The 18842-nt window shown below is 47.3% G+C and overlaps 1 protein-coding gene across 2 annotated transcripts; it reads left to right on the forward strand.

The window, feature by feature from the left end:
- The first annotated feature begins 10429 nt into the window (after positions 1-10429).
- On the forward strand, positions 10430-18037 carry LOC103707173 (protein TPX2-like). 2 transcript variants are annotated; one of them, XM_008791564.3, is made up of 23 exons: positions 10430-10815; positions 11163-11245; positions 11347-11414; positions 11598-11682; positions 11762-11814; positions 11911-12026; positions 12913-13159; positions 13244-13346; positions 13439-13555; positions 13658-13753; positions 15283-15459; positions 15545-15607; positions 15687-15767; positions 15850-15926; positions 16045-16123; positions 16212-16346; positions 16437-16523; positions 16619-16738; positions 16833-16999; positions 17077-17185; positions 17461-17520; positions 17620-17714; positions 17834-18037. In XM_008791564.3, exons 1-23 carry the CDS (start codon positions 10644-10646, stop codon positions 17919-17921), a joined length of 2478 nt encoding a protein of 825 aa, XP_008789786.2. In that variant the 5' UTR covers positions 10430-10643; the 3' UTR covers positions 17922-18037. The 2 variants fall into 2 exon arrangements, with proteins under 2 accessions (XP_008789786.2, XP_038981997.1); XM_039126069.1 differs by lacking the exon at positions 10430-10815 and having other exon boundaries at positions 11163-11259.
- The last annotated feature ends 805 nt before the right edge of the window (positions 18038-18842 follow it).

Consider the following 18842-nt stretch of genomic DNA (forward strand, 5'->3'; position numbering starts at 1 on the left):
TCAGGGATGCTGAGACCCGATACTCCAAACTTGAGAAGACGATCTTCGCTCTTATTATTTCCACTCGGAGACTCAGGCCTTACTTCCAAGCCCACACAATAACCATATTGACCGACTAACCTATGAAGCAAATACTCCAAAGGTTGGATCGTGCGGGGAGGATCGCCAAATGGGCGGTCGAGCTCCGAGAATTTGACCTCGAATATCGACCTAGGCCGGCTATCAAAGCTCAAATACTCGCCGACTTCATCGTAGAGTGCACCCTGCCGGACGACCCCGAGCTGCCATCCGTATCCACAGAGGAAGCCCCAAGGCTACCATGGGTCCTACACTCGGACGGGTCTTCAACTTCGGGGGGTAGCGGGGCTGGACTCATCCTTACCAGCCCAGATGGAGTGGTGGCTGAGCAAGCCTTGCGCCTCGAGTTCCCGGCCTCGAACAACGAGGCTGAGTATGAGGCTCTCATCGCCGGGCTCAAGTTAGCAAAGGAGCTGAAAGTAGAAGACCTGAAGGCCTTCAGTGATTCCCAGCTGGTGGTAAGCCAGATTCAGGAGGATTTTGAAGCAAAAGAGCCATCCATGCATAAGTATCTCCAAAAAGTGCGGGAACTCGTGTCCACCCTGAGCTCTTTCAGTATCCAGCACATTCCCAGAGCGGAGAATCTCAGGGCAGACCAGTTGTCCAAACTGGCGACCTCCCGCATGAGCGAGCTTTCCAAGGGGACAACGCTCGAGTACCTTCAGACCCCCAGTACGGAGGAACCCGAGCCCACCATGTGCATCGACTCCGAGCCGAGCTGGATCGACGGGTTCGTCCGCTATCTCCAAGACGGAACCCTCCCACATGACGAGACAGAGGCTCGCCGGGTCAAGCGCCAAGCTACACGGTATGTCCTATATGAAAACAGACTCTATCGTCGATCGTTTACTTCTCCTCTTCTCAGATGCCTCCGCCCCTCTGAGGCGGACTATGCCCTCCGAGAGGTCCATGAAAGAATCTGCGGAAATCACCTGGGGGGTCGGGCGTTAGCCCATAAGATCCTGCGGCAAGGATATTACTGGCCCACGCTCCAGAAAGATGCGACGGATTTCGTCCGGAAGTGTGACCGGTGCCAACGGAATGCTAACATCCAACGCCGACCTTCAGCCTTGCTGACTTCAATCATCGCCCCCTGGCCGTTTGCCCAATGGGGGATTGACATTCTGGGGCCCTTCTCTCTAGCCACTGGGCAAAGAAAATTCCTGGTCGTCTCCATCGACTACTTCACTAAATGGGTCGAAGCCGAACCTGTAGCCCGGATCACCGAGCAAAAGATGCGGGACTTCGTGTGGAAGTCCATAATTTGCAGATTCGAACTTCCTCATATCCTTATATCCGACAATGGCCGGCAGTTCGACAATGTCCACTTCAGAAAATTTTGCTCTGAGCTCGGCATTGACCACCGCTTCACCTCGGTCGCCCATCCCCAGACAAACGGAAAAACTGAGGTAACTAATCGTACCATTTTGCAGGGACTCAAAGCTAGGCTTGATCGGTCCAAAGGACAGTGGGTCGAGGACTTGTACAACGTCCTCTGGGCGTACCGAACTACGTTCCGACTGCCCACGGGAGAGACCCCCTTCAACCTAGCATACGGCACTGAGGCCGTCATCCCGCTGGAAATCGGCCTCCCTTCTTCAAGGGTGGAGCATTACGACCCCGACACCAATTCTTTCCGGCTCAGGAACAACTTGGACCTTGTTGAAGAGACACGAGAGGTCGCCCGGGTCCGTATGACGAGATATCAACAGAGAACGGCCCAATACTACAACTCCAGAGTCAAGCCCAAGCTCTTCAAAGTAGGGGACCTCGTCCTCAGGAGAGCCGAGGCTTCTCAACCGAACGAGCAGGGAAAGCTCGCCCCAAATTGAGAAGGGCCGTATCAGATCGCCCGAATACAACGACCCGGAGCATACAAGTTGAAATCCCTAGAGGGAACTCCAATTCCGCGAAGCTGGAACTCCGAGAATCTACGAATATTCCTCGACTAAAATCGGGATGCCTCGAGGCTCGACCGTAGAGTCCCAAACTCCCTCGACCTCGGGAAGTATCGCAGGACGATGAAATGTCGACTTGACGCAAGACCCCTCGACTAAGGTCGGGATGCCCCGAGGGTCGACCGTAGAGTCCCAAACTTCCTCGACCTCGGGAAGCGTCGCAGGTCGATAGAGCATGCCCAGACCCATCGACCTGACGAACGATTCCTCGACTAAGGTCGGGATGCCCCGAGGGTCGACCGTAGAGTTCCAAACTCCCTCGATCTCAGAAAGCGTCGCAGGTCGATAGAGCGTGCCCAGACCCATCGACCTGACGAACGATTCTTCGACTAAGGTCGGGATGTCCCGAGGGTCGACCGTAGAGTCCCAAACTCCCTCGACCTCGGGAAGCGTCGCAGGTCGATAGAGCGTGCCCAGACCCATCGACCTGACGAACGATTCCTCGACTAAGGTCGGGATGCCCCGAGGGTCGACCGTAGAGTCCCAAACTCCCTCGACCTCGGGAAGCGTCGCAGGTCGATAGAGCGTGCCCAGACCCATCGACCTGACGAACGATTCCTCGACTAAGGTCGGGATGCCCCGAGGGTCGACCGTAGAGTCCCAAACTCCCTCGACCTCGGAAAGCGTCGCAGGTCGATAGAGCGTGCCCAGACCCATCGACCTGATGAACGATTCCTCGACTAAGGTCGAGATGCCCCGAGGATCGACCGTAGAGTCCCAAACTCTCTCGACCTCGGGATGCATCGCAGGTCGGCAGAGCGTTCCCAGGATCACCGACCTGACGTAAGATTCCTCGACCAAGGTCGGGATGCCCCGAGGTTCGACCGTAGAGTCCCAAACTCCCTTGATCTCGGGAAGAGTCGCGGATCAATAAAATCTTCCCAGATCCTCTCAACTTCGGCGGGCGTCATCGGGTCCGTGAGAAGCCCGAGCCCCCCCCAACAAGTCAAAGAATGACTCCGAAAGTCGATGAGGAAGGGGAACAACCCACTCCGCTATGTGGGGCACAACTCTGGGAATGCAAAAGGTACATCCAACTCGACACTCTCCTTGTCATATTTTATCTACGCGCTGCTAGCGAAATCTCAGTCAAAGTCGAGACCTTATTTTGGCCAAAGTTGGACTACTCCTATGAGTCGGTTTAAAACTGATCTCCCACCAACATTACGCATACTCCGTTTGTTAAATCTCCACGACAACTTATGCAAGTCCTCGTAAACTAGGGCCCAACTCGGCCCCCATGCGTAGACTCCGATGTCGAGCTATGAAAATGACCTCGATCGCGGGCGTACCGATCGAGTTCAAAGATGCCGAGATATTCTTTAAAAGTCCCGGCCCCGCTCACCGGAACCTCGGCAAAGTCCGAGGACGAAAGTTGAGAAAACCCTGGCGACAACTCGATTATTAGCTCATGCTCCCCCATGGGGGATAGCACCAACCCTTTCTATGGTCCTACCATCTGGGAACCGAGTTCGGAAGATCAACTAAACTCCCCAGATAGTGGCCAGTGCAAATCTGGCATGGCCCCGCTTGGAGGACCAAGGCCCAAGTTCGGTGCCTTACAAACCTAAAAGCCAAATACGGCAACTCTTGCGACTTTAGAGTCCGAGCTGTAAGACTTAGAAAAATTTCCTAAAAACCTAAGCTCGGAGCTTCTTCCGGTTAGCGCGATCGGAACTAGCGGAAGCAAGGGTATATTCGATGAAGAGACGCGCCTCTATTGAGCAACTCGAAAGCTAAGGTATGAAGCGGACCGCTGGTAAGACGATGGGTTGAGATCCCAGCCTCGTTTGCAACAAAAGAAGAAAGAAAGGCAAAGTGACAAAAGGGATTTTTCATTAGCAAAATGCCGAAAGGCTAAGTACAAAATTGGAGGTCGGTCGTTTAACGAATTTGAAGGCCGACCTCATTTATAGTAAAGAGAAGATAAAAGCCTAAGCCCTAAGAGGCGGCAGCAGCGTACGTGTCACCCTCGGGGTCGTCCATGGAGATGACCTGGGGGCCTTCAGCGGGCACGGGCTCGGGGTCTGCAGCAGGTGCCTCCGGAACGCTTTCCGACTCGACCACCGCCGTCGCAGGCTCGGCGGCGTCACACTCATACAACCCCGCCTCGGATGTCAGGATGGCGGGGATGTCGTCCGAATCAGACCCGTAACCCAGGTTCATCCTCGGACGAATTGTTGAGAGGTCGAACTGGGGGCAGATCCGAGCCATCTGCTTCCGAAAGTTGTCGAAGCCCCGGAGGAACCCGTCAACGGTTTCCTCCTCTAACATGTCGCGGAACTCCTCCGACTCCTTGAAGAGCTCCACGGCATTCTCGGCCCGCTCGAGTGCCTTCTTTTTCCGAGCCTCAAGCTGCTCGATCTTGAGGCGGAAGACCCCGCACTCGTACTTGAGGCCCGCGATCTCGGACTGGGCCTCCCCCAATCGCGCCTCCGAGGCGCGCAGAGCCGACTTGGCCAGCGAATGGGCGGCCCTTTCCTCCTCGAGCGCCTCGACCATAGCTAGGCGCCCGGCCTCAGTGGCCTCCCTCCGTGCCTCGGCCTCGGCCAGTGCCGTCTCCAACTCGGCAATTCTTTTCTTAGCTGGCTCCAATTGCCGGCCGAGCTGCTGAGCCTCTTCTTGACACCCTTGGGCGATGAACACCAAGGCGTCGACCTCGTGAATGTGCTGCAAGAGAAAACGGATGAAGCGATTATGAGTCGAAAAACATACAGCGTGTTCGCCAGTAGCTTAAGAAAAGTTGGGAAAGTAGCTTACCAGAACGGTATTGCGGTAGGTACTGTCGACGATCTCTTCCAGCGGCAAGTTCCGGAACTCGGCCCGGTCCGCTGGAAGCATCGCACGCCGAAAAACGGCTCGTGCGACATCGGCGTCGTGTAGAGCAGAACTCCCCTCGAGGAGAGGGGACCCCGGCTCGGCCGATTCCTCCCTTGGCCCCCTTGAAGAGCTCGGCTCTCCCGAACTGGGGACCTCGGGGCCTCTTCTCGGCTCAGGCCCCGATCGTTGCTGGCGGATCGTGGCTGGACCCTCCCGCTGGGCGATGGGGGCAGGGCAAGGAGGGATCGCTGGGCCCGCGTCGCCGGCGGCCCGTGTTCGCCCCTGGTCGGCCGAGGAGGCCCCCGCCTCTAGGCCTCTCGTCCCGGCCGATGTGGAAGCACCGTTCGACCTCGACTTTTTCCGAGGCTGGAGAATGGCCCCCCAGGCCTCGGCCTCTCGCCTCTTTATTCGCGAGAAAAGAGACGTGTTGCTAGTCGGCATGTGGGGAATATCTGAAATCAAAAATTCTCCTAAGTATCAGACCAATGATAGTAAAAAGAAATAACAGACAAAAAAAGAAGGTAATGAAACTACCTTACCCTCAGGGCGTGCCGAACTCAGACCAACGCTCGCCAGGGCGTCCTCCCGTAGGAGCTCGATCAGGTTGTACCCCTTTCCGAGGGCCCGCAAGGAGTCCAGGACCCTCAGCTCCCTCCCCGAGGGCTCGGAGAGTCTGTTGAGGGCCTTCAACTGAGGGTGCCCCCACCTCGGGTTGAACCCCCACGGCGCCTCAGACGCAAGAAAGAAAAATTTCTCCTTCCACTCATGAATAGAGGAAGGGGCACCATGAAAGAGTGACATACCGCCCCGAAAGGCGAAGTACAGCCACTCTGCATCCGCCGGGTTTTTCTTTAATAGAAAACACCGACGGAAGATGCTCACGGAGATCGGGATCCCATGCCCGAGGCACAAGGACAGGAACCCGATTATGGTCCTCCACGAGTTCGGAGCAAGCTGTGCTGGGACGAGCTAGTACTCGACCAGCAAGTTGTTCACGAACTCGTGAACAGGGAACCGCAGGCCGGCCCAGAGCGTCTCGCGGTGAACCGCGATCCGACCTGGGGGCGGCCGCGTCGCCCTATCCTCCGGTCCCGCAGTTTCAAGACGAAACCCGGGCTGAAAGAAGAACCGGGAGCGGATCAACTCCAACTCCTCCCCCGACAGACTCGACCCTACTTCCTCAGGACCGAGACCCATTTTATGGAAAAATAAAATAAAACTGAAGATAGAGGAGGGAGGAGGAAAAGAAACCCTAGCTAGTACAGGGTGGGAACCTACGGGACATCGCCGGAAATCGCTCCGGGCACCGTCGACAAAATTTGGTCGAAGGGTGGAGCAAGGAAGGAGACGGCAAAAATACAAGGCAACCAAATAAAATTCTTAGGGCAGATTCGTGAGGTTTATATAGACCCCCCTGACGGCCCAGATCGACGAGATCGGTTCCCATCCCCCGTCCAGATCGCGCCGCGTGTCGGCCTCAGAAGCCGAAGCACCACATCCACCCCGAATCAATAAGCCGGGTACGAAATCGAGGCGCCGTCCCATCGGATCTCACGGCCTCATCATGGGTCCGCAAAATCGAATCACCTTAAAAGACGAGCGGATGTCGCCCCCGCTCCCTTCATTTAATAAACCTCCGGGACACGTGGAGCGCCGATGTAGCCTCCACCTCCCCAGATCAGTGATCTGCTAATACGAGATCGGAAACGTCCGACCTCAGATCACGCTGCGTGTCCATTTTAAAGCACGAAACGGCATACTTATTTATGAGGGAAGCCTCGACCATGAGATCGAGGCGCCGCCTCGTCGAGCCCAAGGCCCCTCATCATGGGTTCGCCGCACGAAGCGATCTCGGAGATCCAAAAGGCGCCATCCCCGTTGCAGCTGCTTCGGGAAACGTTAGGACGCAGACCCCATCATAAGCTCGCCGGCTAAAGCGACCTCGAAGCGCCAAAGGGCGCAGGTTCCGTTATAAAAGCTCCGAAAAGCGTAAGGGTGCGGACGTGATTCCCTCCGACTTTAATAATGATAATCTCTACTTCCCGCGTCCGAGCCTGCAAGCTGCTCGAACTCGGAAGTCGGGGGTAGTGTTGGGGAAATATGCTTTTCCCCCAGCAACATAATTATTCCTAAGAGGCCGCACAACCGCCGACCTGGGACAGCCGAGGTCGGCGTCCGACCTCCGACCTCAGAACCTCCGACACCCGAGGTCTATTCTTGTCGACTACCCACGACAGCCGTACCCCTCCGAGGTCCGGCCGAGGGCCATATCCTGCCACTGCCCCGGCATTTATTGCGCACGACCCCTGCAAACCCTCGGTTCACTCAACAATTAATGTGGATCTCCGGCTCACTCAACAATTAATGCGGATCTCCAGCTTACTCCACCATTAATGCGCGTGGCTCCTGTTATCTACGGACCCACAACTCTCCACGGCAAGTCAGCCCAGCAGAGTCCAATCAACGATGATAAGTCTCTGATCTCGGCCTTACCCCCGACATTAATGCAATGATTCGCCCGATCGCGTGCCGCCTCGGGTCGTACGACGACCTCACCTCCGACATCAATGTAATGATTCACCTGATCGTGCGCCGATCTGAGCAACATGCCGAGCCGTACAATGGCCTTGCCCCATCATATCACAGGTAAACCGACCCCCCCTATAAAAGGGAGCCCTTGCTTCTCAGAGGGGGGTTGGAGACTGGGCACTCTACAAATACTATTCTTCTTCTTCTCTTACACGATTTGCCCCCCTCTGACTTAAGCATCGGAGGGCCGGCGCCGGAAGACCCGGCCACCGGCTTTCCTGCAGGCACCCGGACGGAGGACGCCGCCCGCCGACGGACCGCCGCTCCCTGTGAGCACCTGCCGCTCCCTCTCTTCGACCAACGATCGCCTTCGGGTCCCATTTCCAGCAACAGACCCAATCCTGAACGACCAGCCTCAAGGACCAGTTCTCAACTCAAATCTCCTTTTTAAAAACATCCTCCGGCCTCGCGGTGTAAAATTCCTTGAACCGTGACCAGCTTTTCGCCGAACCCTTGGACCAAAATACAGAATATGAAAGCTGGCCAGCCAAGGAGCTCCTTAGCCAACATCGTCAACCCACATTGTAAAGGCTAATTTAGTTGCTGATGGAGTCCGGATGGTCGCTGTACCGTCGAATCTTCTCATACTTTCCTCGACACGGGAGGTCGTGCTCATTCTTGGGCAAGACGGCTTTGGCAAGTAGGCCTCCCAAGAGCAGTTCTATACTCTATGCTTGGGCAGCAATCCATGTGAAACTCCCTACAGGTGACAACTCGGCAACCCAAAGTCGCCCTTTTATGTCCTTCGCAACTGTGAGAAAGAGAATCATGATCTCCTCTTCCTGAAATGCCATTTCACTGGGTGATCCGATGGTCGATGCTTTTCCTGCGGTACACTGAATGAGATGCGTGACATCTCCTTGGCGTGTACCGAACGCGTGCCACGGACCGAGACGGTCGACCTGGTCCTCGACGACGCCGAGACAGCAAAAACGAATTCGTGCAAAGGCAGGCAGGGGAATCCCCTCAACCATTCTGCCGCCATTTACATCCACTCCCCTCTCGCCACGTATGTATTCGTCATTGGTACTTGTCGTTGTTCCCTCCAACCAGCTCTTGAGCTAGTTGTTCGCCTTTTATCATATTATTTAATCTCATTATTATTATTATTATTTGTACATTGGCGTCTCAAACTAATCTCATGTGAGCATAGCTAGCTGATTTCATAAAGAGAAAACTACATAGTAACGAAAGGATAGAAGCGTGCCAAGTCTAGAGAATCCTTTCAGAATATTGGGCAGCAAATGAGGCGACCAAATCAACAGCTCTTTGCCTCTCAAAATACATACACGGCTCGAAAAGCACAATACTCCCTCAGCATCAGCCGGATATCGCCTAGAAGCATGTGCTTTGCCTCCCTAAGTCCAGAGAATCTCTCTCAAATATTGGGCAGCAAATGAGACGACCAAATCAGCAGCTCTTTGCCTCTCAAAATACATACACGGCTTCGAAAGCATAAGCGCTCCCTCAGCATCAGCCGGATGTCGCTTAGAAGCGGGTGCTTTGCCTTCCCCCGACCCTTCTCCAGTATGCGCTCAATCACTGCGGCTGAGTTTCCCTTAAGGATGATACACCCAGCTTCTAGTACACGTCTTGTATAGAAGAGTCCTTCCCACACAGCCCTGAGCTCCGCCCCAAAAGCAGAAGCCTCAAAAGTACGGCGCCCCCTGCAGCAATCAACTTGGAGGCCTGGTCCTTGATTACGAACGCCACTCCAGCACTATCACTGTTAGAGAGTAGACTACTATCGAAATTTACCTTGAGATAGCCAGGTGTGGGGCTCCCAAGACACAAGGACATATCTGGGCACAACACTAGCAGAGAGGGGGTCTTAGATGTCCCTAGCCATTCTAGATAAATCAGCTTCGACTGCCTCAGTGACTTCCATAGCCCTGACGGGAGCCCTGTTCTCGACGACTCTATCGCTCCTGTCCAACTAGATGTGGTAAGACAAATAGACAGCAACAATACCCCACTCATTAGTGCTCGGAGATTGTATGACAGACCTCACGTGCCGAAGAAGATCCGCAGCTGACATCGCGAGCCCCGGTAGGAAAAACAAGGCCCTCCTATAGACCTGTGCTGCCTGTGGGTACTCTAGCAAGATATGAATGACAGACTACACCAAGTCCGAACAGTCCACACACATCGGAGAAATCCTGACTCCCCTCCTAGCCAGTAAGCTCTTAGTCGGCAAACAATCCCAGCCACTTTCTAAGTGAACAGAGCCACTCGGGGGTGGACTCGCATCCTTCAGATCCAACCACCATCAAATCGTCTGGAAATTTCACCACCCATCACCACTTGTAGGTCAATCGAGCGCACTCTGGCTCTTCCCGTGGTTGCCCAAACTGCCTGTCTACCATTGCTCCCTGGGGCAGCAAGACAGTAAGGGTCCTCTGAGCTAACTGCGCCCCGAACGCATCCTGATCCGTACCTCATCCCATCGGCCCTCTCTGGAGATGACCAGGTCACTGACTCTGAGACCGGCCATTCTTGCCGCATCGACCAACATTGACGTTCGACTAAGCGGTAGCTTCAAATCTTATTATTCATCCACCCACGTAGATGTGAAAGCGCGAAGGCGGACAAATCCATGCACAAGATACAACCCGAGTCCATTTCACTAAACAAGTCTGGGTTGCAATTAATCATAAAATCAACATCTATCACGCTTCCTCCTCTATAGACTCCCTTGGTTCTCTCGATGGTGCAACTCTGCAGATCTCAGGCCAGGGCCCTGGCATCATCCGCCCTGGCATTTACTGCTTCTTGCGTACTATGGAATGAATGGAACAACTGAGTATTTAATAGCAAGGCCCAAGGAATTCAATCCGTAATTTCTACAGCACTTTTAAGCCGGTTATTGGAAATGGTCCCACATGAATATGGCCGTTAAACACGTCCATCCCCCAGGCAGCCCACTTTTATGGCCTCCTCCGCCTTTTTCAAATTTCCCGACCGTTGGAATCATAACGTTCACCCTCGCCAATCCTCCTTCCAAAAATATAGGCCCCCTGGAAGGAAAACCAAGAAAGCGCGTCACTCCTCTTTCCCCCTTCCCCTCTCCCCCGCTCGTCCTCACTACGTCTTGCCACTCTCTCCCTCTTTCTTCGCCAAAACCCTACATCTCCGCGCGTTAACCCTAAAAGCCCCTTCTGGTTCCCCGAGATTTAGGAGGAAGAAGGAAGGATCCCCATGGCGACCGATCCGAAAGGAGGAGCAGGAGGCGGCGTGGATGTCCTTCAGATAGACGAGGCCTATGAGTTCTGTGCGCCCCGGTTCTTTGATTTCATAAACGAGGAGACCAAGGAGGACATCCGAAGGGCTGAACGCTGGTTCGAGACCTCCCTCAGCTACGCCCCCTCTCGTACGTTTCTTGCTGATTTCTCCCCTTCTTTTCTTTGATCTGTATCTCTAATGCTGAGAAAAAGAGAATCTTTATTCACCCGAACTCCCCCAACCCTTTTGGGAAGAATACGTACTTCTTGATCGGGGTCATGGTGGTTCTGGTTTTTGTGGTTTTGATCAATGGGGAAGGTGCCTTTTGTATGGTAAGAGATCTAGGGAATCAAGATTTTTGTTTCGTTTAATAGGTTCGCTTTATTTTAGGACGAGGAATAGGGAGGCCGTTCTTCAGATTCTCGTCTTCTTTTTTCTGGTCTCTGCTTCGAATTGGAATTTAGGGTTTAATTGTGTTTCTTTATATTGACTTAGCTTTCATGCCGAAAATCAAAGAGGGCAGATCCATTAAAATGGAGACTCTCTGCGACTTTGGGAATGTAGATCGAGTGCAGAAGGTGATTCTTATCTGGTCCGTCATTTTCCCTCTTTTTGATTCACTGAATTAAGTCAGACGTCTCAAATTATGTTTCTCTACCCTTATTTTACTTCATGATAGGAATCAGCGCCAGCAGAAGTTAGTAATCAAAGAGACAATCCGATGATATTGTCAGACAACACTATCAGGTGGGCTAGTCTACCTTTAGTCTTTAGGGTAATCATTGTTTGATGTTAATAGACAAGCTCTCTCTCTCTCTCTCCCCCCATCTCTCCCCCACCCGCGGGCCCCCCCTTCTCCTCCTCTTTATCTCTGTTACTCTTGATCTATTCTATCTTAATTTGCAATTGATCCTCTTTCAATCTGTCCAGACACGAGCAGGAGCTAGATGTCGCTACAGGAGTAAAAGCAAGCCAACAGCAAGAAATAAAGGATGTAAAGAATTCTTTGGAATTTGTAAGTTCGAAGTTTGCTTTTAAAGAGGTTAAATTTTACATTCTTGTTTCAAATTTTAAATGGCTATTATCGCTTTCAGAATTCTGAGGCTAAGCCTAGTCAAAACTGCAGTCTTCCTCAACAAGAGAATAGGTTCTTATTTCTAAGCCTTCTCCAATCAGATTTACTACTCCCAACTCAAGCTTCTAAACCAGTCTATGATTTTACTATTTTATTTACTGGTTACAGTTTGCCTATTGGTGATGATAGTTCTGCCTCCTCAGCTTCTGCAGCAAATTTGAGCAAGGAAGAAATCTCTTCTTTTGAGTTCCCTCTTCCTCCATCAAATCAGGCAAGAGTCGGAGGTAGAAATTGTTGTATTTATTAATGATTAAATGTTTTATATTATTATTACAATCCTTTGTTGGTATGGTTGGTTTGTGTGTGGTGTTTGTTCTCACAAGGTTGTGAGTTCGAGTCCTTCTTCCCACCGGTTTTCTTGCTGCTTTTACGACCGTGCAAGCCTTGCACGAACGTAAAAGCAAGACGCGTTCTGGAGCCTTGCACGAATGTAAATGCAAGTGCTTTTACGACCGTGCAAAAAGGGAGGCGCAGCAACGCGCTTCCACGCGAAGGATCGCACCCGTCCATGCGAAGGTTTCGTGCCTCACGCAAAATGACGCGCCCTGTAGCCATACGTCTGTAGAAGTCTATAAATAGAAGGCCTCTACAGATTAGAAAAAAAACAATTCTTTAGACAAAAAGCAAAGGATTCCAAATTCTTTTCCTTTTCTACTCTCTTCCTACCAGTTAAAATATTTCTTCCAAATTCTTTTCTTTTTAAACGGGCTTGCTGCATATTGATTCTGGGTTCGAAGCCTTCTTTGATCCGTGCAAATCATCGAGGCAGAAGGAACGAGAGGCTGTTGTATCTCAGGAGTAGAACGCCATCCAAGCCTAGTGCACTGTAAGGCGGCGAAATCTACTTCAAGGAAAGTGACCAACATACCACGCCTCAGCATCTCGGGTTCCATTTTTCCTACTTTTACTTTTAATTTTTTTTATTTTAGCCTATTACTGCCTATTATTTATTGAAGTAGAATAGTTTAGTTTTATTTCTGCTTCAAACATTTTTTGCAACAGAAATACTATAGCTTTTAGACAACCATCAGTTTTCACATCTTTCTCAACCATTACTTGCAATATTTCTATAGTAATTTAATCTTTTAATTTTGTGTACGTCTACTGAAGCTTCCACCCCAAAAGCACAGAAGGTTCCCACAAAAGGAATAGCACTGACCAGTGTAAAGAAACAAGTTAGCATTGAAGCTTGCACTCCGAAAGTACAGACGGTTTCTGTATCAGCACCCACCAGTACAAAGAATTTGACGGCTAAAAAAATAGCAAGTTTGATTAAACAGCCATCTGCAGCAAAGCTGAAAACCAAGTCCCCTTCTGTCCAATCTTCAAAATGCACCAAACCTAAAAGTGTAATTAAGTGAGTGTTCAGTTTGCACATATATCATATTTAAAAGATTTTTTGTTTGGGAGGCTCTATAGTTTGGCCTTTTCAATGAAGTAGGTGTCCTGGTGGTGTTGCCACGAAGAATGCTATGGCTACTGTTATTGCTCAAGAAAATCAAGCCATAAAGAGGCAAAAGCTGGATGATGGAAGATCCAGACAGGTAGTTAGGCCACCTTTTCTATTCAACTTTGAAACTTGACGTTTTTTACTTTATTGTTGATGAAAAGTTTGTTTTAATGCTGTAATCGTCAGATACTCAATGTCAAAACCAGAGTGTTGCCCCACAAGTCAAGACCAGGTTTAACTAGCGGCACTGACATATTTTCATATGGTTCTAGAGTGTGTCATGAAGACTCATCACTCCGGAAGGTATGTTGATGTAACCATGTGACACATCAATCAGTAGGTACAGCCTGATGATGCAGTACTACTTTGAACTTTAAACTCACAGATATGTATGTTTTGAAACAGGAAGTAACACCATTCATGTCTACAGCAGAGTTGGTTAAAAAGTTCCAGTCAACGACTAGAGACTTAGATTTCTCTCGTAATAGATCACTTTCACATGTTAGTTACAGACTTTGCCCTCTCTTTTTTCATTAATTTGTTTTATGTATAATGAGCTTTGTAGGGCTACTTCATTTCAAGTAACTAGCTTGATTAATTTGCTCCCTCCTCACATTCTGTCTTTGTCAGCTTAATCTGATTGCATATTTTAAAGTGCAAGTTTATTTCTTTTGGCAGTTCGAAAATTGCAGATCTTAGTTGATTTTTTTCTTTTCTCCTTTTTTTGCGTCATATTTCCTGCCATTTTTTTTTGTCATTTGAGATAAATACAATCTGTGCACAAGAGATAACTTCATACCTCATCTCTATTTTTTATTTAATAACCAGTTCTATCTCATAGCTTTTATGCATTGTTGGTTGAAAAATGACAAACTTATTATAGTTTTCCATCTTATTGTTTCATATCTTAAAAATATGTTAGATATAATTTGGAAGTAGTCACAATTGAAAATGTTATATCTAGTTAGGTTTATTACCATCACTTAGGCATTGCTCTAGTTGCAATTGACTGAAATTGTGGACCTGACTGAAAGGTTCACCAACTCCATCTCATATGAGTTTATAGATTTCTCAATTAATTGACAGTTTTGTATGGATTGTTGGGCAGTAATTATGGAAGAAAGCAAATTGATTTTCTACTATTGCCATTTGAATATGGTAGTTACTGCTGATAAATGAAGATTATCTCTGGCTGATGATGGACCTTAAGAAATCTTGCAGGGATCATCCCTTAGGCATTGCTCTAGTTACAATTGACTGAAATTGTGGACCTGACTGAAAGGTTGACCAACTCCATCTCTTATGAGTTTATAGATTTTCTCAATTATTTGACAGTTTTGTATGGATTGTTGGGCAGTAATTATGGATGAAAGCAAATTGATTTTCTACTATTGCCATTTGAATATGGTAATTACTACCGATAAATGAAGGTATCTCTGGCTGATGGTGGACCTTAGGAAATCTTTTAGGGATCATCCCTTAGGCATTGCTCTAGTTGCAACTGACTGAAATTGTCGACCTGACTGAAAGGTTCACCAATTCCATCTCTTATGAGTTTATAGATTTTCTCAATTAATTGACAGTTTTGTATGGATTGATGGGCAGTAATTATGGATGAAAGCAAATTGAGTTTCTACTATTGCCATTTGAATATGGTAATTGCTGCTGATAAATGAAGGTATCTCTAGCTGATGATGGATCTTAGGAAATCTTGCAGGGAGATCATCCTTTGGTGCTTTATTTATTCTCTGTCTTTAAGAACTATTACTGAGTGAAAATATAGTCAGATAACTTCCAGGTTCATGGTTGCGGAAGTATGACCCAATCCGAGTCTTTTGGCATGCTGAATATACTGGCAATGGACCTAGCAGAAAACATATCCTTGATGCTTTAAATTTCATCTATAATATGAAGTTAAATGCCATTTGTTTGTACTTCCAGCTGAATATTTAAGACGGTCCTGGCTATTACATGGTTCAGTAGCTAATATCTCAGTGGAAGCTTAGCAATTGATATGCTTGACTGTCCAGGATGATACAGCTTCAATGATACAAAGGAGGACCAGGCTTATCTTGACAAGGCCAAAGGAGCCAGCACTTGAGACAGCACACCGAGTTCGTGCAGTAAGGGTGAAAAGCTCTGCAGAGCTAGAGGAAGAAATGTTGGCAAAGATTCCTAAGTTCAAAGCTCGGCCTGTAAACAAGAAGGTTGGCTTTTTCATCATTTCTATTCATTCATTTGCTATTAGGGCTTCTGAATAATATTCTTACATTTTTCTTATTCACTTGACAGATTCTAGAAGCACCGTCACTCCCTGCATTGCCCAGAACTGTTCCACAACAACCTGAGTTTCAGGTCACTATTTTGCTTTATGCTCCATTGGCCAAAAACCAGCTGTCTTAGCGCACAAATACTTTCTCTTTGTTTTGCACAGGTATTCCATTTGAAGACAATGGAGAGGGCGAATCAATATGCTGAAACATCATCGACAGTCTCAATAGATGCTTCCACCCAGGTAGAACTATTGCTTTCATAGTCATGATTGTCTAGCTATTAGGTTTTCCAAATTATGGAAAAATAACATTTTTATGTGACAGAATCAGAGCAAACCCTCGAAACTTACTGAACCAAGGCCACCCCTTCTTGAAACATCGCTACGAGCACGACCTCCAAAGTATGCATTATTTTCCTTTTGACACTTTGTTTATTATTTAATTTTGATTTTCTGTTAATTGGAAACTTCAGTCATGTCATATCTCGTGCATATTCTTGAAACTTTACCCCTATCACAGAGTCAAAAGTTCAGAGGAATTGGAGCTGGAGGAACTTGAAAAGATTCCAAAGTTCAAGGCCCGGCCACTCAATAAAAAGGTCTTTAATTGTTGTTCTGGATTCATATTCATTCGTATTTATCAAAAAGTTGTTTATTGACTGTTATCTGAAAGAAAAATTCGTGCAGATACTTGATAGCAGAGGAGCTACTGGCTTGTTTTCTTCCAATCCAAGGCCCCAAATAACAACTCCTCAAGAATTCCATTTTGCAACAAATGACAGGTTTGGTCCTTCAGCAACTATGGTGGAGCTCTTTGACAAGGTAGACATCAGTGTTTCCTAGTTATAATTGCTATGCATGGAAGGATTTTTCTTTTTTTTTTTTCAAATTGATTACAACTCTTTCTTTCAGCTCTCGCTGCACTCGGAATCTTCTCACCGTGACAATAGAGAAGTTGCTGGAATCACAATGCCAAATCCTTTTCATCTTAAAACAGAGGTGTGGGGGATTATGCATTATTATTTTTAGCGTTTGCATTCTTGTTTTGAACTCAAATAATGACTGATCCTGCTGTTGTTTTGCATTTCTTTTAGGAGCGAGGATTTGAAAAAGAGAGGCAGTTTGCTATGCAGATTTTTCAGAAACAGTTGGAAGAGGAGAAAGCTAGGATTCCCAAGGCTAACCCATATCCGTACACTACAGATTATCCAGTGGTAAAGAACATTATGTCTGATGACTTGCAATCAGTTTTTTACAGAGTGTCTATTCTTTTTTTCATTTATTTATTTTTCTTTCTTTTATTTTTAGATACCTTCAAAACCAGAGCCTAAGCAGTGTACAAAGCCTGAGGCTTTTCAATTGGAGAGCTTAGTAAGGCATGAAGAGGAGATGCAGAGGAAGCTGGAAGAGAAGGAACGGATGCAAAGAGAAGAGGCACAAAAGAGAATATTTAAAGCACAACGGATCATGAGAGAGTAAATATCAGTACATCTTCAATTTTAATACATGTCGGAAAGAAATACTGAAGTCTTTTTTGTAATGTTGGTGACAGTGATCCTATTCCACTACCAGAAATAGAGAGGAGGCCTCTTACTGAAGTCCAGGAGTTTGTATTCCATTCAGATCATAGGGCTGTGCAGAGATCAGAGTTTGATAAAAAGGTATGCAAGATTTACGGAACGGTTTAATATATCTTGTTTATGTAGTCCCCCACTCCTCTGAAGTTCTCTAGTCTTATAAACAATTAATGTATTTGCTTTCATCCATTTCTGCTTAGTTTCTAGTTTTGCAATGTCTCTCCTGTTTGTTGATTTTCTATTGATCCTAGGTATTGCCTTGCAAATCAATGATGCTCAAGGGTTTTTATAACATTCATTTCAATCATCATTGTATATGCTTATTCTAATCTCAATATTTTATCTTACCCTTGATGCAGATAAAGGAGAAAGAAATGATGTATAAGAGAATGAGAGAGGAGTATGAAACTGCAAAAATGGTAAGGATTTTTGAAATTATTATTCTTGATGTTTTTGGTTGGTGTGTTAGCTTTATGATGGTAATGTTTCTTGTCAAAAAATGGTCACAACTTGCACAGATTGAAGAAGAGAAGGCAGTGAAACAGTTGAGGAGGACAATGGTGCCCCATGCAAGGCAACTTCCGAAGTTTGACAATCCATTCCTTCCACAAAAGTGAGCAATCTTGTTTATGTAGTCATCTTAACTTACTCATGCGAAATTTACTGTCTCTTTTTTTTCTGGCTATGATGACCATGAAATGTAGTCATGTTAATGTTTTCCTTTTTTGGCAGGTCAACAAAGGAAACAACAAAGCCAAAGTCACCAGAATTGCGTGTGAACCAGAGAGGAGAAAGGTGGCATGCCTTTCATATGAGATGATTGCTTGTAATATTTGTTCAAGATTGCTTGAACCAGTCTAATTTGTTGTGCACACCGTGTAACTAGAATCTTTTCTTTGTAAAAGAGGAAGAAAGTTAAGGGCAAATTCGGCATCATACTTGTTTTTCTTTCTTTGTTTTTCAAATAGCAGAAAAACAGGAAAATGGTAGGAGGAAATGCTGGATAAAAGTAGTTTTTAAAATTAAAAATGAGAGTTAAGAACAGCTATTCAGATTGTGGATGATTGTTGGTCGGCAATGTTGTGAATGGTGAGATAATCTAACAGCGTAGTAACCATGCGAATTGGAGCCCAAATTTTGCAGCAGTTGCTTCGTTTTAGAATTTATGGAAGAACGTGGATTATGAATATGAATTATTTTAAATCTCAAAGATGTTAAGGAACTCATCATTAGTAAGGCAAGGATACAGGCAGGAGAATGAGGGAGCTAGGCACAGGATTTATTTATTTATTATTTATATATTTATTTAACACTTTGAAAGATCTAATTTTGGCTGAGATAAGAATCTAACTCAAAAAGTATGGAGACTTGTGGCATCAGGACTAAAACTGTGGTTACAAAAGAAGACGTAGTTAAAAAAAGTTCAGTAACATATAACCTCAAAGATGTTAAGGAACAAATCATTAGTAAGGCAAGGATACAGGCAGGAGAATGAGGGAGCTAGGCACAGGATTTATTTATTTATTATTTATATATTTATTTAACACTTTGAAAGATCTAATTTTGGCTGAGATAAGAATCTAACTCAAAAAGTATGGAGACTTGTGGCATCAGGACTAAAACTGTGGCTACAAAAGAAGACGTAGTTAAAAAAAGTTCAGTAACATATAACCTCTTACTATCAGTTGATGCGCGGTTCTTTGAGCTATATGCTTATTTTATTGATGGTGCCGCGTGTAAG

Source organism: Phoenix dactylifera, chromosome 4 (genome assembly GCF_009389715.1).
Source record: "Phoenix dactylifera cultivar Barhee BC4 chromosome 4, palm_55x_up_171113_PBpolish2nd_filt_p, whole genome shotgun sequence".
Classification (NCBI taxonomy): domain Eukaryota; kingdom Viridiplantae; phylum Streptophyta; class Magnoliopsida; order Arecales; family Arecaceae; genus Phoenix; species Phoenix dactylifera.

Coding starts and splice junctions, on each gene's coding strand:
- LOC103707173 (XM_008791564.3), top strand. CDS start 10,644: ATGGCGACCGATCCGAAAGGAGGAGCAGGAGGCGGCGTGGATGTCCTT. Junction 13,754..15,282: donor GTAATAGATCACTTTCACAT/GTTAGTTACAGA, acceptor TTGACTGTCCAG/GATGATACAGCTTCAATGAT. Junction 16,347..16,436: donor TGGTGGAGCTCTTTGACAAG/GTAGACATCAGT, acceptor TCTTTCTTTCAG/CTCTCGCTGCACTCGGAATC.